This window comes from Thalassophryne amazonica, chromosome 16 (genome assembly GCF_902500255.1).
Source record: "Thalassophryne amazonica chromosome 16, fThaAma1.1, whole genome shotgun sequence".
NCBI lineage: Eukaryota > Metazoa > Chordata > Actinopteri > Batrachoidiformes > Batrachoididae > Thalassophryne > Thalassophryne amazonica.
In genome coordinates, this window is record NC_047118.1 from 31,427,381 (window position 1) to 31,444,701 (window position 17,321).

At 42.3% G+C, this 17,321-nt stretch overlaps 2 protein-coding genes across 2 annotated transcripts; one reads left to right on the top strand and one right to left on the bottom strand.

The window, feature by feature from the left end:
- The first annotated feature begins 2,112 nt into the window (after nt 1-2,112).
- mrps34 (mitochondrial ribosomal protein S34) lies at nt 2,113-5,368 on the top strand. The gene is made up of 4 exons (XM_034191008.1): nt 2,113-2,217; nt 4,286-4,674; nt 4,791-4,833; nt 4,921-5,368. Exons 2-4 carry the CDS (start codon nt 4,357-4,359, stop codon nt 5,211-5,213), a joined length of 654 nt encoding a protein of 217 aa, XP_034046899.1. The 5' UTR covers nt 2,113-2,217; nt 4,286-4,356; the 3' UTR covers nt 5,214-5,368.
- Nucleotides 5,369-6,599: 1,231 nt separating this feature from the next.
- On the bottom strand, nt 6,600-11,986 carry atp6v0ca (ATPase H+ transporting V0 subunit ca). The gene is made up of 3 exons (XM_034190118.1): nt 11,770-11,986; nt 7,916-8,099; nt 6,600-7,720 (listed from the first exon to the last, which is right to left on the bottom strand). The coding sequence occupies exons 1-3, from the start codon at nt 11,843-11,845 to the stop codon at nt 7,516-7,518; spliced, it is 465 nt and encodes a 154-aa protein (XP_034046009.1). The 5' UTR covers nt 11,846-11,986; the 3' UTR covers nt 6,600-7,515.
- Between the last annotated feature and the right edge of the window lie 5,335 nt (nt 11,987-17,321).

Sequence of the window (17,321 nt, forward strand, 5' to 3'; positions counted from 1 at the left end):
CCACCGGATCTGGAAACACACTGGAGACGCCAAGTCCTGAGTCCCCAGGTGGACACCGTCTTCAGCTGCCGGATCTGGTACTGCTGGCAGGAAGCAGAAAAACAGATGTAATGAGTGTGTGAAAACACACCCAGTAAATAGTCAGCAAGTGTTTCTTTCCAGGTGGGAACAACACCTCCACCTACAACACAGTTCAACTCCGGTTGTCTCTGCAGTTCGGTGTGACAAGTGAACGCCCTTCACTTTGTCACCACTCCGCACTCCGCCAGACGACAACAGTGAGTAGTCTCCTGAAACAATATCACAGAATAGAAAAGTAATGCGCGCACGGCACAATCATGGCTGAGGTATTTATTACCTTAGAGGTAGACGATATCTCGGCAGTGAGGTGGAGATGTTGTTTGGCTTTTATGGGATGGTTGATGATGATGAGTGGTGATGAGTGACAGCTGGTAAGGGTGATGAGTGACAGCTGTCACTCCGGTGGCTCCTGCATGGTGGTAGCGCCCTCTCGTGCCCGAAGCCCGCACTTTGGGCAGGGCGCCCTCTGGTGGTGGGCCAGCAGTACCTCCTCTTCTGGCGGCCCACACAACAATTCGTTCCTCATTTGTTTTGTTGTACATTTTCGATTTTTGAGACATATTGCTTTAAGTTTTCTGTCTTGACGCTTTGATGTCTTCCTTGGTCTACCAGTATGTTTGCCTTTAACAACCTTCCCATGTTGTTTGTATTTGGTCCAGAGTTTAGACACAGCTGACTGTGAACAACCAACATCTTTTGCAACATTGCGTGATGATTTACCCTCTTTTAAGAGTTTGATAATCTTCTTTGTTTCAATTGACATCTCTCGTGTTGGAGCCATGATTCATGTCAGTCCACTTGGTGCAACAGCTCTCCAAGGTGTGATCACTCCTTTTTAGATGCAGACTAACGGGCAGATCTGATTTGATGCAGGTGTTAGTTTTGGGGATGAATATTTACAGGGTGATTCCATAATTTATTCCTCAGAAGTGAGTGAGTCCATATTTTTTTTCCCTCTGCTTGGTCTAAAAAAGTAACCGTTACTGACTGCCACAATTATTTTTCCTGATTTCTTATAGTGTTTCTTAAAGCCAGAAAGTTGCCATTTGAAATGACTTTAGTTTTGTGTCATGTCTGTGATCTGCTTTTTTTCTACAAAATTAAACAACTGAATGAACATCCTCCGAGGCCGGTGATACCATAATTATTGCCACGGGCCGTTGTATATGAAATTTTTACAGAGGGTTCATATCCTGATAGGCAAGAACTGATTCAACTTTCAAGATCAAAGTCAGGAAAAATCCCTATCCTTTTACATTGAACAAATTTTTAAAAAATTTATAACTGTCCAAAATTTTTTTAATTTCTTTCATATTTGAGAGCGTTATATGGGATTTTATCCTTTGTGGCCATTTAAATTTAACATTGAAAACCCCATTTAATGTACATTTTACATTATATCTTAATTAAACATTTCCCAGTCACTCTCATATTTGAAAGTGAGGTGCAGACTTGCGCTCACTATCACCTGACAAAGACTGATCCAGATGTGATTGGATTGTGGATTTTGTGGGCATTTGAATTTAATATTGAAAAGTCCATTTGGTGTACATTTTACATTATATCTCAATCAAAAGTGCCCCAATCACTCTCATTTTTCTGTTATGGATTTACCTACACCACCAAAATTGGATGGAGGTTCCAATTTTATGCCTGTTTGTCTATCTTCCAGTTATCAGTCAGAAACCAAGTGCCAAAAAGCAATGACAAATTGTGGATAGCAGAGTTAACCAATGTTCTATGAAAATGAACAGAAAAAGAATTCAGAAACCAAAAAAGGTGGGGAAAAACAAACCTGACAACACGTCAGGTTTGATTCAAGTTAATTGACTAAATACATCTTCCTGATATTTGATCACATCTAATTTATCTTATGAAAAGATACTTCTAACAGACCTTTGACCTTGAAACTTTTTTCAAGGCAAAATTTTGTGGAATTGGAAATTAGTGTTGGCGGAGGTTTGCGCTCTACAAGCGCGGTGCTCTAGCTATTATTATTATTATTATTATTAAGATCTCTAAGGTTCCGGGTTCTGTTTTACACGGTACATTTTGTGTTCGGACCAAAGATCCCGGAAGTTCTTTGCGTGTTGTGGGGGTCAAAGTAACTGCGTCTTGTTCTTTGTGGATTTTCTGGTAATTACAATTCATTCCAGTTATTAAAACTGTTACCGATAGTTCAGTAACACTTGGCAAGATATTACTGTGTTTTCTCACCTTTCGAAACGAGTGTGTAAACTGTGTTAAAGCTCCAGTTAGCGGCTTCACTGCTAACCGGCAATAGCTTAACGTGTGGAAGCTGAGCGATATGAATCGAAAGACAAATTAATTAATAATTCCTAGGTTACTTATTAGTGCAACAAGACTGTAGATGGTACATAAAAAACACATCATGAGTAACTAATATATCACATAAAATCGCAATAACCGCTTAAAATAATAAAAGTCGAACATTTAATAACCAAAACTAAAAAATAATCAAGGAAAACTGCATGATTTTTAGTGATTCTCTGTTCGCCAGTATGATGCTTTATGCTTTTTTTTCCCCTGTCACATATCTCAAAGTGAACATATTTTTAATTCATTCATTTATTTTGTTATGTGTTTGGCATCATTGTTTGCTCTCTAGCTTAACACCCCCCCAAAAGAAAACAAACACAAACGAACAACAAAAAAACCTTATGAGCAGAATTCAAGTAACACTTGAGGATGTGCCTGAGATTAAGGAAGAGTCGATTAGATTTTGATGTGGCTCCAGGTCAGATTTGGAAGTACTTAGTGCTGGTGCTTCGTGTCACCATCTGCACCCCATCACACTTTTTTGGGACCCCTCGCAGACCTGCAGGGTTCCCATGCATCCTAGAAAACCTGGACCTTTAGAGTGTAGTTCTCCAGTTGTGGAAACAACCTGAAATTGATGAAAATGACCAAATATCCTGGAAATAATCAATAATTTCCTGGAAATATTAATTGTATTTTAGCCCTCACTTTGATCGACACATAAAGTTTGCAGTGTATTTTCTTTGAAACGTGGCTCTGCAGGTTTGCAGGTGGAGCAGCAACAGAGTGAGTTTCCACATACCCTGGGAGCACAGAGTACAGGCTACTGCTTTGTGAATGAATACACTCAGCCACTAATCTACATTTTTGCAAACCTGCAAAGCCTTTGTCTGTGTGTGTTGAAAAGCTGCAGATTATAAAATTCAATAAAAAAAATTAAAAGTGATGGGTGGAGCTATGCTTCATCATCAGTCTTGTGTCATATAAAAGGAGGAACAAAAATCACACAATGTATCAACACTGCCACTAAATTAAATGAATGTTTATGAGTATAGAAAATGATTAATGAAAAAGAGTGGGAACCATGGTTTGGAGTCCACTGAACCAGAAAGTAACCATCTGTGTACCACAGTAAGCCTTTCTGTGACCTTGTCGCTGTGGTTTTCTGCACTAAGGCATTTTAGGAAAATGTGCCACATGGCTGTGGTGTTGCAGCTGACACTCCTTTGTAAATTTACTGATATAGTCCCTTTCGGCTTTTATTTATTTAACAAAGTTTAACTTGTTATTTTTATGCTGCAATCAATGCAAGCTGGGAACTTCTGACTTACAACTCGGAAAATTGCATCCAATAAAGCTGTGAATGATAAAACGTTAGTCTCATCACTGAGTCATTTTTCATTGATATGTGACCCAGCAAACCTGTGTATTGTCTTACCTGTCCAGCAGATATCCAGCAAAGCTTTCATATGTTTTTTTTTATCATGCAAACACTAGCATATGTAGTGTAGCAGGGTCGAAACGCTCACCTTCACCTCATCTATGACATCGGCACAGAAAGTATATTTAAATCTACATGGGTCCAAAATAATTGTTTCCATCAAGGTGAATTTTGATAATGTTGTCGATTATAAGATTTTGAATCCTTTCTTTGAATAATAAATTATAGTGGTGCTGAAGAAAATTGTTTTCATGACTTCAGTGATTAAAACAAACAAACAAAAGGGACACCTTTAATGAGCCTCATCCCAGACATTTAGCATAAACGCATTTCAGTGGTACCCAAAGATCATTTGGGGACTGAAGTCGTCTGATTCCAGAGTGTTTTTTTTTTTTTTACTGTTTCTTGTTGGCCTGAAAATCTTATAAACTCTTCTTTCTGTGAGTGGATGTTCTCTTAACTTTCAGCTGTTGCTGCTTGTAGGATAAACTTTGGGGTTTTTTTGTGGAGCCACCAGTGACGCCTGCGGAGCAGAAGCTGTGCGTCAAGCAGCCATGGTGAAAAAGAAGCCACTTCGCCGCATTGCAGAAATGGCACGGAAGATCCGGGCGTACAGAGAGCTCAAGTCCCGTCCACGCGAGTCCCAGAAATACGCGTTGGACTATGAGACGATGATACGGCCCTACACAGGCAAGAGACTTCCTGTGCTGGCCTGGCAGGATGTTCGCAGGGAGAGCCGCCTTTTCCCCCTGCTCACGGGCCTGAAGCACTTTGGAGTGGGCCGCCTTTTTACCCGCAAGTCCTGGCTGGAAGACCACAAGGAGCCGAGCTACTGGCAGATCACCAAGGCCAAGGTGGACTACACAGCTGAGGTGAGGCCAGCTGACTATAAGATTATAGTTCACAGCCTACGGAGTGCAGATTTTTGTGCACCGTGTCTTTGGCAGTTGGCACGATGGGTTTTAACATCCGGTTTTGTCTTCTTCAGAACGTAGATCATGGCAAAGCGTGGGGAATCCTTACCTATAGAGGTAAGACTTACTGCTCTCTCTATCCATCGCAGTACTGCAAAGGATATGAATGAATGATATTATTCATTTGCACATTGTACTTTACAGGCAGAAAGGACGGTGAGGTGAAAGAGGTTGACAAAGTGATGTACCATGACTGGCGCCTGGTACCCAAACATTTTGAGCAGCATTTCACAGACGCTGAGCCGCTCCCTGAGCCGCCCACGCGATATGTGCCCTACCCTCCTCTGCTCCGTGCCATGCTGCTAGCTCAGCACAAGAAAACAAAACACTGCGTGATGACAGAGGAGCCGATGCTGGCTTTGAATAATAACTGGATGAAAGACGGTTTCCCTGTGCAGAAAAAAGAAGACCAGAGGAATGAGGGCACGGCGGTGTAACACTGGTAAGGGTCTGTTGACTTGGTAATCATAATTTGTTTGGACCACTACCCCAGTGGATCCGTGAGTTCGTTGATGTTTTCAAGTGACATCATCATGAACATCTGTGTTGTAATGTCTGCTGTGGCAAGGATTAAATATTCATGTTACTATGAGCGGTATTCATGGTTTTGATTCGCAACACACTCTCCCTGCAGTTGCATCATTTTCATACATAGTGGGTGTGTCACAGCGTAGACATCCTCATTAGGTCTTAAGCGATGACGGGCCCCATCTTCATGATCTCACTGCAGTCTAAAGCACATAGTGCAAGTGCATGTGGGGTGTCCAACTTAGTCAGGTTTCTTATATACTAACTGAGATTTAATGTTTTTGTTTTGGGGAAAACTATGAGCTCCTCCCGAGCTCGGAGTCGATCCGCTGCTCCTCCACGTCGAAAGGAGTCAGTTGAGGTGACTCAGGCATCTTTTTCGCATGGCCCCTAGACGCCTCGCTGGAGAGGTGTTCCGGGCCCAGGACACGCTGGAGGGACTACATCTCTCGGCTGGCTTGGGAACACCTTGGGGTTCCCCCGGAGGAGCTGGGGGAGGTGTGTGTGGATCGGGAGGTCTGGGCGGCTTTGCTTGAGCTGCTGCCCCCGCGACCCGACTCCGGATAAAGTGGAAGAAAATGGATGGATGGATGGGAAAACTATATATTTTTAACCCGTGGTATGAAATACAGGGGGGATATAGCAATTAGCATGTCCGTTTTCACTTTTTAGCGCATTATCTCAAGAACCATTTGACCAATTTCGTTCATATTTTGCATGATTGGTGTACTTTGGTGATGCCCCGACACCAGTCAATTACAGCGACAGTGGGGTCAATTTAAAGGTCACAGTAAGATATTCAAGATAGTCATTGCCACCCTTGTTAATGTAATATCTCAAAAACCAGTTGACCAATTTCAATTTTGCATCAGGGTGTACTTGTGTGATCCCTGACACTTTGTATTACTGATTGTTGGGGGGGTGGGGGTATATGTCCTCTCCTGATGACTCTTGTTTAGAAAGCTTATGAAACTGACTTCAAAATTTACATCCCAATCACTTTCAGCTGCCTCATGATAGCACTGCATCACACCGCATCATCAAGAGCACTCGTAGCATCATAGCAATATAATAATACACTTTAAAACTGGCATGCCAACTGCAAGTAAATCTGACTGTCCTATCTGCAGTCTCCTGACATAATGGATTACCACTGTGCAACCATCTCAGATGTGATGTGTGTAGATGCAGGCTTTCAGTGACTAAAAAGATCATTTGGTCTCCATGTATAAGTAAAAATTTAAAATTTCTTTTTACAGTTCTGTTAACCATAGACATAAAAATCTCAACAAAGATTCTGGAGGAGGTTGTGTTTTATTCGAAATCTGACAGGCATGGCTGAACAGTGAGCTTGCACCTTAAATAAATAAATTAAATAAAAACAACAAAAAACAGCAGCACTACAGTGAAATGATACTAGTGTTTGAAAATGTCATATTCAACACATCCACTTGCACACCTTATGCACGCAGGTCATTCACTCATATACAAACACATTTACATCAGTATGTGGATATCCTCCATTAATGATCACACTACACCCAGAGGAACTCCAAGCACTTAGAACATAGATCCACAGTGCAATTAATCTAACTATACACAGATAATTTCTATATTTATATGGGGTAACAGTATTCCATTTAAACAGTTTCATAAAGTCAAAATCCTAAAAGCGTTCAATAAACAGTGAAAACAAATTGATAGCTCCTCATCAGTGCTATTCAAAGATTCTCCCAAAACAGAACATGAAATAAATAAATAAATAAATATAGTAGTCACAATTCTTAAACAGTTTTTGAGAAACAGAGTAACAAACAACAACAAAAAGAGAGGTAAATGGAGAGTGGAATTGTTGATACTCACATTCACAGCACAGACTGGTTACTACGTTTACCGAGGGGGCGGACTCTGGAGCACTGTACAGGTTTAAGATCAGACAACAATCAGGCAGACTGTCCACACGTCATCCCACAACAACCAAATGTATCTTCATGCCCTTTCAGTACGTACAGGACCTGACACAACTGGATGGCTTTAAATAATATGAACTGATCACATCAACTGGGAAGAGAGCAGTTAAGTCGACTGACATGTTTCTGTTGCCATCCCATCCTGTCAGACCCACAGGGTGTCATGGAAATAGGTGGCAGTCTCCTATTTGTTCTTGCTGCTTTGATGTGGAATGAATGACATGCTGCTGGATGCAGATACTTATTTTGTGGACAGGATGAGAGCCACAATAAGGCCGTAAAGCCCCAGCACCTCAGCAAAGATCAGAATCAAGATCATGCCCACAAAAAGCCGGGGCTGCTGGGCAGTGCCCCTCACGCCAGCGTCACCCACGATGCCGATGGCGAAGCCGGCTGCCAAACCACTCAGGCCAACGCTCAGACCAGCACCCAGATGCAGAAAACTCCTGACAGACAGAAATGGAAAAAAGAAGAAAAAAAGCATGATGATCCCTTTATGACACCTTACATGATGTCACAAATCAATGTGACTCTAAACTCAGTTCATTACACTCAAACTCTTTGGCATCAATGTAATTACGACCATGTGTGAATAGTATTTATTTTGTGGCATGTCTGTAATGAGGTGCGTCTAATCTTACTTGTAAAGGGGAACTTTCTCGGATATGTCGTTTGCTATCAGCACAGCCACTACCAGCCCATAGATGGCGATGATACCGGCCATGACTACAGGGATGATGGACTTCATGATGAGCTCTGGCCGCATCACAGACATTGCGGCGATACCTGTGCCACTCTTCGCCGTCCCATATGCAGCTCCTAATGCTGCGTAAGACACCAGAGAATTCTGGTTAATTCAGCAGCCAAATGATTTAAACCAAAGAAGATTCAAAATCAGTCAAGTTGAATGATTCTAGTAAACTGCATGTCAGTTTACAATAATGTGGGACGTGTATTGCAATCGGAATTTACCTGAAATAATGACTGAGGTTTACTTAAGAAATCTGGCAACACTGCCAGAGTCAAAGTAACATTCTGAGACATTCTTACATCAAATGTGAAACACTCGTACATATAAAATATGCATCATACTAAAGCCCTCCCAAAAACAAAAATCAACACTGCTATAATTACTCGAGGTGTAATAATTTACTGATTAGTTGTTTGGTCCATAAAATGTGAGAAATATTGATCTGTGTTTCCCAAAGCCCAGGATGATGTCCTCAAATGTCTTGTTTTGTTCACAACCCAAATATTCATTTTACTGTCTGACTAAAGAAAGCAGACAATAGTTGAGATTTAAGAAGCTGAAATCAGACAATTTGGACATTAAAAAAGACTAAAAACAATCAATTATTAATTGCGACTCCAGTCCATACTGTACATTGTAGACCAATTACTGTATCATTAATACAGGTTTTCTGGCCACAAACAAAACATAACTCTAGTGTCCAGACACAAGATGTTACTGTAAAGACCCAGTGGATGCAAATTAATAATAAATACATCAACTGTACAACACTTCTCTCTCCCTGCTGTGTGCACACTGATGGATGGAGGATGAAGCCTTTAGCATAGAAGCAACTGTTTATAAGCATTGTTTAAAAAAAATAAAATAAAAATAAAAAAAGCTGAGCTCTCGTCCCAGAAAACTATTCACAGGCTACAAACAGCACTCCTTTTTGTAATTTCTGTCAGTTTAAATGCCACAGGAAGTACTCTCACTAGGGCACTAATGCCTCCACATTTTACTCAGACAAAGGACAGAGTTTACCAGCAAGCTGCCTACCAAAGAGTAGAGCTGCAAACACTCATTTCCAATAGTGTAACTATGACTGGACTATTGCATGACAGAAATACCAACCAAATTGCTTCAAAGATGCATACAAAACTCAGAGGTACCATGTACGCCAGGGGAGGTGATGGTCTAGTGATTAACCGTTGGGCTTGAGAACAGAGGATCACTGGTTCGAATCCCAGCCTGACCAGAAAATCAATAAGGGCTCATGGGAAAGGTCCTTAACCCGTTTATGCCCAGATTTTTTTTTTATAAGTGGAAAAGGTTGCATTAGTACCTTTGAGATCTTTTATTGTGAGTAGAAAATGACAGTGATACACTTCGGCAACAATTGTTGCCAGTGGGACAAAACGGGTTAATCCCTTGTTGCTCCTGGTGTGTAGTGAGCGCCTTGTATGGCAGCACTCTGACATTGGGGTGAATGTGAGGCATTATTGTAAAGCGCTTTGTCCATCTGATGCAGATGGAAAAGTGTTATATAAATGCAGTCCATTTACCATGTATGGACTTTATGCAACACTTCTAGAATCAGTGGTCATACAGACTTAATGTTGGTCAGCTCTAACGGAACACTTTGCCAGAAACTGAATCACGACTATTTTATTTGCCAAAAGCAGCAAAATTCAGCGAGTCGAGATAGCAACCACAGGGAGAAACACGATGCATGCTGCGTGTCCAACTATGGGATGAAATATGTAACTGAAGGGAAAAGTAACAATGGAACTAAACAGATAAAAATATGCCAAAATTGTTCACCTGTACTGCAAAATACTCATGGCCAACTCGAAACACTGTTCTGAAATGTTTCAAGACCTTTGAAAGACTGAACACTGGCACCTGCTGGACAGTTCAAAAATGTAAAATTTATGACTTTTCATATTTATTCGGCACAGGGTCTGTATGTGCATTCACATGCATGTTGGTTGTTTCAATAACAAGCTAGCAAAGTAGCTCCATTCACACAAAAAAATTATCAAAGAATCACAGTTTAATACCCATCCATGCATAAAATTGCAATCTGTTTTTGTTATGTTGTCTTATCACTGCATGTAATGCACATGGGAACATATTTTTGCTGAGGGGTGCTGCAGAGTAAAAATGCATGACGATGTGCCTGTCATGACTGAGCACACATTTATGCATTACTTCAAAACGTGCAACTGATGCTGTCGCTGACCCAGAGCATATGAGCGAAGTACAACGATGATCATTTCTGCTCATCGCTCACGGAGCTGCACTCCACCTGCTCTGCCCCTCACAGTCACTGAAGAACACTCTGCTTGTAATCGCCCCTCATGCTGGTAAATTTTCACTCCACTCCAATGCAAACAGTCACTGCTCACTTTCAAAAAGAAAAACAGACAAGCAGCAGAGAACACTCGGGCATGCGGAGCCGCGTGGGGTGCTGAACACAGTGGAAGCTACTTTAACCAGGTGCAGAAAGGATGTAGAGCGTCTTTTTGTTTGTTTTTCCCAAAATGAGGTGACATCAGTTTTGGAGATGTACTTTTCGACTTCACTTTTGCCATCTCCAGGTAAGTGCTGCTGTTCACAGAAAAAAAACCTCCTGAACAGGCAGGTTGTAATTTGGATCAGGTGGAGGATTTGGAGAAGCTGTAAGTGGCGTGAGGGTCTCGGTGCCAGCGTCAACCACAACAAGTTATTTCATGAGGTGACGGATTTCTATTGCATACAGTCATCTCAGATTATCCACATTTTAACATGGGAATCTATGGTGCTAAAATGAGGTTTCTTATGAACGATGGCTGCAGCTCTGAACCACGCACTCACACGGTGCATCTTAAGTTCAGATGAAAGTCCAGTACGGCTCAGGTATGCAAAAGCGGAGTGAGATGTAGTGATGCTTTAGTTTTTTTTAAAATAGCTTTTCTATGTTTGTTCACAATTGTGCCAATCTGGTCTGCTCCATGCTCTGGCAAGGATGAGGTTTTCTGACAGGTTCTTTATTTCAACTTCAAACACGAGCAATGGTGCTGCTGCTGGACATCAGGCATTTATTTTAAACAGCACGCATTACACGGCTGATTTTTAATGACAGTGTTCAAAGGGACACGTTGCTATTTTTAGATACCGCCCCACCCCATTTTACACTAACATAAAACTGGCAAAATGTGCAAATCATTGTGAGAATGACAATCTGGAAGCAGTCAACATTCTGATTTAGAGTGGCTTTCCAGTTACAATGACGTGCGGATTCACCCCTCACTCCCCACATCTTTGGAAGATGGTCTGGATCTCCTCTTCAGACCAATGAGGAAGCATGGTGTGACATCTGCCTGCGTCACCAAGCAGCAGCATCCACCAGAAAACCAGCACAGCAGAAATAACCCGACGTTACATCCAATTCTGTTGCCCATCGCGCTTTGTGACCTCGCTCAGATCAATGTCACAGCAACAGTTTGTTTACAACTGCGTTTCGAAAACTTATACATAAGCCAACGCATTTTTCCTTTTGGTGCACAGTGTGGGAAGGGTTACAGAATCCGCACGGTCACAGGTTTCGTTGTAACACCGGCTCAGAGCAGCTAGCCTGATGTCAGCGCTAACCTCGTCCAGCATCCCCGACAGGAGCAGCTAACACCAAGCAACCAGCAGCTCTAAGCACCACTGACCACGTCAAAACCTGCGTTAAAGCCTAAAACGCCTGAAAGGAGATGATGCTGGTGTGATAGTTACCGCTGAAGATCATGGCCGCGGAGGCTCCCATCACGGCGAAGAAAGGCGAGTACTCGGGGCTGCCCTCGGAATTCATCTCCGGTCTTTTCTCCGAACGACGCAGTTGCAAGGCCTGATTGATTTTTCTTTCTAAAGCTCTCCCCTTTTTTCCGCCGTCAGTTTCGGGCAGATCAAAACACGGAGGGAGGCGACAACGCCGCTGCCACCAAAGCGCACCGGTGCAGGAGAGGAAAATGGCGAGACGGAAAAAGTCACGTGGGCAGCCATCTGGAAGGATCCACTTTGTGTGGACTCGGGGGGTGTCAGGGACGAATAAAATAACGTTTCAGATGTAGTACGCCGTCGTACACGTTGTAATAGATGTTTTCATGTAGTAGTGACTTACTAGATATTATTTATAACAGGAGTTTGTAATAACATGGTGTTAAACATACATGCACCCTGTGCGTGTATTGTGGTACGCTCTGCTGCAAGTTGAGTGACTGCGGTTGGAACGATAAAAGTCAGTGCTGGTCACTAGTACTACGCTTTAAGATTAATTACGAGTTAATAAATCCATTCCTTGAGCAAACACATTGGCAACAGTGGTCAGAAAAAAATTCAGTTTCTTTTCATTTATGGGTGATTCTTAGACTACGGGCACTTATGTCCTTTAATCATATTGTATGAAAAACAGAAAAAAGGGGAAATTTCACACTTTTATAGTTATCTTTACAATTAAAGTGTGTTAAGAAGTTTGTTCTAGTAGTCTATGATGACTTTTTCACCTTTTCTCAGCATCATTATATGCAAATATTGCCATTTTGTGCTTGTCCCACACCCAGACTTTTGATCTTCAATGATAAAAATGAATGGTAAAGAAACGTTTTTTCTAATGTTTTAAAATAGCTCTGAATAAAATATCAGTAAAATAATCAAAACATAATTGGGGTATTCAATGTCATACAACTGTTGTGATTTTTTTAAACAAAATGTAGTTGTCCCACACTATTTCCGTAATTTCCACCACAACACTGTAATGTCCCTTTAAACAGTTTGTATGAAAGATTGTTTGGGTAGTTTCTATGGAGATAAACAGTGACATCAGAGCACATGTATATAGCGCCAAATCACAACAAACAGTTGCCCCAAGGCGCTTTATATTGTAAGGCAATGGTGTGGTGGAAATTACATTTACAAGGCCAATAGTGCCCGTAGTTAAAGAATCACCCTTATATAGAGCAAAATCACAACAAAGTTGCCTCAAGGCGCTTCACACAAGTAAGGTCTCATAAGGAAAAACTCCCTCGGATGATTTGAGGAAGAAACCTCAAGCAGACCAGACTCAAAGGGGTGACCCTCTGCTTGGGCCATGCTACCGACACAATTTACAAAACAATTCACAAAACGAATATACAGGAAATGTTGCCAGGTTCTGTTGGCTTCATCAAATCAGGACCTTCAGCGTGCACTGGGGTGGTTTGCAGCCGAGTGTGAAGCATCCGGGATGAAAATCAGCACCTCCAAATCCGAGGCCATGGTTCTCGACCGGAAAAAGGTGCTTTGCCCTCTTCAGGTCGGTGGAGTGTCCTTGCCTCAAGTGTAGGAGTTTAAGTATCTCGGGGTCTTGTTCACGAGTGAGGGACGGATGGAGCGTGAGATCGATAGACGGATCGGTGCAGCATCTGCAGTGATGCGGTCGCTGTATCGGACCGTCGTGGTGAAGAGAGAGCTGAGTAGGGGGGCAAAGCGCTCCATTTACCGATCGATCTACGTTCCGATCCTCACCTATGGTCATGAGATTTGGCTCATGACCGAAAGAACGAGATCGCGAATACAAGCGGCCAAGATGAGTTTCCTCCGCAGGGTGGCTGGGTGCTCCCTTAGAGATAGGGTGAGGAGCTCGGTCACTCGGGAGGAGCTCGGAGTCGAGCCGCTGCTCCTCCACGTCAAAAGGAGTCAGTTGAGGTGGCTCGGGCATCTTTTCCGGATGCCCCCTGGACGCCTTGCTGGAGAGGTGTTCCGGGCACGTCCCACTGGAAGGAGGCCCCAGGGAAGACCCAGGACACGCTGGAGAGACTACATCTCTCAGCTGGCTTGGGAATGCCTTGGGGTTCCCCCGGAGGAGCTGGGGGAGGTGTGTGTGGATCGGGAGGTCTGGGCGGCTTTGCTTGAGTTGCTGCCCCCGCAACCCGACTCCGGATAAAGCGGAAGAAAATGGATGGATGTTGCCGGTGCACAGGACAGGAGGGTTGCAAAAACAGACGCCACACCCATTTCTGGGTTGAGCTGCACCTCAAACAGAGAGAAAAAAAACAATCAGGCATCAGAAAGACAATAAATACAATATAATTTGTCAGCATTAAGCAACAAGAAAAACAGAAGAAATACTAAGGTGATCACAGGCCACTAGCCATAAGTTTCACTAAAAGACCCATAATTGAGATAAATGGTAAATGGACTGCATCTATATAGTGCTTTTCCATCTGCATCAGACACTCAAAGCACTTTACAATTATACCTCACATTCACCCCGATGTCAGGGTGCTGCCATACAAGGTGCTCACTACACACCGGGAGCAATAGGGGATTAAAGACCTTGCCCAAGGGCCCTTAGTGATTTTCCAGTCAGGCAGGGATTTGAACCCATGATCTTCTGGACTCAAGCCCGACACCTTAACCACTAGACCATCACCTCCCCGAGATAAAGTTGAGGCTGCGGCCCGCTCCGTTTCCTAAAATGGATTTAAAACTGTAAAAAGCATAGTAACATACTATGCCAGTATGCTAGCCATATGAAAGGGGAAAACACTTGCTTAGGTATTTTGATGACAGCAAGAAAAAGAGATATTTTTGAGTGTAATTTGCATAATGAAGCATGCCCACTTTGTGCAATCATTACCAAATTGTAGAGTTCAACTCAGACATGATCCCAGATCATACCAGGTGAATTTCATGCAATTCCATGTCTGTTTTCCAGATTATTCTTTTTACACTTTTAGCCCCCCTAGGGACATATGTTTACCATATTTAGTACACAGCCTTTGCTCATTCTTCTGTATCCTTGTGGTAAGTTTCATGTTTATAGGAGGTACTGTTGCAAAGATATGTCTTTGCAACTGTCATCTCCTTCATAAAGTTGGTACCTTTTAAGCTATCATGCTCCTTTTAATAACTGAAGCTCTAAATGGTTCATTGATTGGACTTGCAAAAATTGGTGTTGATCAAACTGATGGCCTGGGGTGAGATAGATTTCAAAGGTTTTACATATATTGGAATACTGCATAAAAACAGAAAAAAAGAAATGTGGCCTATATCACAATATCCCCAAGATTACCCTTGGGGATATCTTTCGAATCTTTCAAATCTTTCGAAATTGTTGGCGTCCTTTAGTGTCCAGTCAAAACTATTTTTAATCAGGTAGCCTCTGTAACCACTGTGCATGAAACAAGTGAGTTTCATCCATATTGGAGTTACCATTATGAAGATGAGTTCAACTTCCCAAGTCATGTGTTTTTAACAGGAAGTTTGTCTTTTATTTCTCAGGCTGGCTAAGGCTCATCAAGCTAATTTTAATAACTTAAGCTTCTGAGGTCCAATAGACTCCGTGTGCAATGTTTGGTGTTGATCAGAGCAACAGCCTAGGTTGCGTCTCAGAAAGTAAGCTTTGCATATTTTGATAGTTTCTGAAAAACTATCTAGGTGTAAATGGGCGTGGCCTAACCTATGCGATTCAGCTCGAGCCAGTGAATGCGTCCATATAAGGCACTTGAATGTGCAATGTACGCAGAGCCGGTGTTCCGATGAGATGAACTACGTGTTGAGATGAGCTCCACCGCGCAACTCCGTATGCAAATGCATGCGCGCATCTTTCTGTACCCTGGACTTTTCACCTGTTGGCATGGATATTTTTTGTAAGATACTTTTGGCATTATGTACATTTATCAGACAATCAGAAAGTCAGAACCTTATTAATGCATGAAAAGAGGTGGAGCGTGCGTGGCTCTACGTTTAACAAAAGACGCCGGACACACCTCTCTATGAAGTCCAAACCACCAAACCTAGCCCGACAACCAGCCTGAATTAGGCCAGATACTGGCCTTCATTTAGGAGTGGGAATTCCCACTCCTAAACGACCAGTAGGAGAGCAGTGCTCGTGCCACACCAAAGTGAAGCTGACCAGTGTCTCAGCTGACAACCAATCACAGGCTAGGACAAAGAGGCCAGTAGAGGTGGGTGATACCGGGAATTTTGGTATTGATCTGATACCAAGTAAATACAGGCCCAGGATCGCCGATATCGATACCGATGCCAATACTTTTTCATATTTAAGCTTCATAGATCCAGAGGATCCAAAAGACCTAGGATAGAATTTTGCCAAACATTGTACGTAACAACAAAATACTTTATTATCACAATCAACATTTTTGTCTAAAAAAAAAATCACTCAACACAACTTAAAACAAAATCTCCTGAGGTAGAGGGCTGACAAACCACAATACAAGGATGCGCTGCTCCGTGTTGTGTGACACAATGCAGCGCTGCTCTTATAGAGACTAGACTTTGATGAATCTGCGTGTGCAGCAGTCAGTGCGTGCGGGAGAGAAAAAAGCTTGAGATCGTTTAATATCAATACCAGCGTTGGTATCGATATTAGGATCGATCCGCCCACCTCTAGAGGCCAGTATCTCGCCTAATTCAGGCTGGTTGTTGGGCTACACCAAACCTGGGTTTGGGTGTTTATTAAAACATATTTTTGGGGACTGCGTGGTGGTTCTCTTAATGGTTTGCTTTGTTATGTACATTAAAAGTTATGAGGCACATATTTTTCCAGTAATCATACATTAAGGAGCTAACGGGTGAAGCTACCAACAGCTGCTAAAAGTGCTAACACTGTTAGCATACAATATTAAATCCAACGAGAGTTTCAGTCAGAGTGTCTGCTGCAACAGAGGCGTCTGATCTTTTGGAGTATTTTATGACAAACACCTGGAATAATCTGACTTCTTGTGTGTTTCAAATTTTAAACTCGCTTATCACTCCAGAAAAAAGTTTTAGTTGTTAAATCATCTGCTTTTTGTGAGCAAGCAGGAAAAAATTTCGGGATTGTTCCATTCTACCAGAATTTTGAAGCGCATAATGAACCCACTTATGGTGTCATGTTGTTTCATAATGTAGACATCAAAAGCACCTATGGACATAATTTTAACAAGTGCCAAGAAACTTCAACATGTTGACAACAGCAGTAGCATAAAGCATTGCAATCTGTAGAATAAGGACACATTTATTTATCGGTACATTTTCCCCAGATCCATTGCATTGGCACAATTTGAAGTGGTGGCCAGTGTTTGTTCACCTTTTTGCGCGTTCGCATTGTTATGCTAATCATATGCTAATCGTGTGAATGACAATAGTGGGTACTGACTTTCTGATTGGCTGCAAACTTTACATAATGCCATAAGTATCATACAAAAAATATTCTCGCCACCCATCAAGCTGAGCTTTGCGGTGGAGTTCATCTCAACGGGATACCTCACCCATCGACTTGAGCTCCTCTACTGAAGAAAAACCCA

Bases quoted from the DNA above. Each gene is read 5' to 3' on its own strand.
- mrps34 (XM_034191008.1), top strand. From the start codon at position 4,357: ATGGTGAAAAAGAAGCCACTTCGCCGCATTGCAGAAATGGCACGGAAG. The intron at 4,675-4,790 runs GTGAGGCCAGCT...TGTCTTCTTCAG, and splicing joins AGGTGGACTACACAGCTGAG to AACGTAGATCATGGCAAAGC. The intron at 4,834-4,920 runs GTAAGACTTACT...TGTACTTTACAG, and splicing joins GGGAATCCTTACCTATAGAG to GCAGAAAGGACGGTGAGGTG.
- atp6v0ca (XM_034190118.1), bottom strand. From the start codon at position 11,845: ATGAATTCCGAGGGCAGCCCCGAGTACTCGCCTTTCTTCGCCGTGATG. The intron at 8,100-11,769 runs GTAACTATCACA...TGTCTTACGCAG, and splicing joins CGCGGCCATGATCTTCAGCG to CATTAGGAGCTGCATATGGG. The intron at 7,721-7,915 runs GTAAGATTAGAC...TCTGTCTGTCAG, and splicing joins GAGAAAGTTCCCCTTTACAA to GAGTTTTCTGCATCTGGGTG.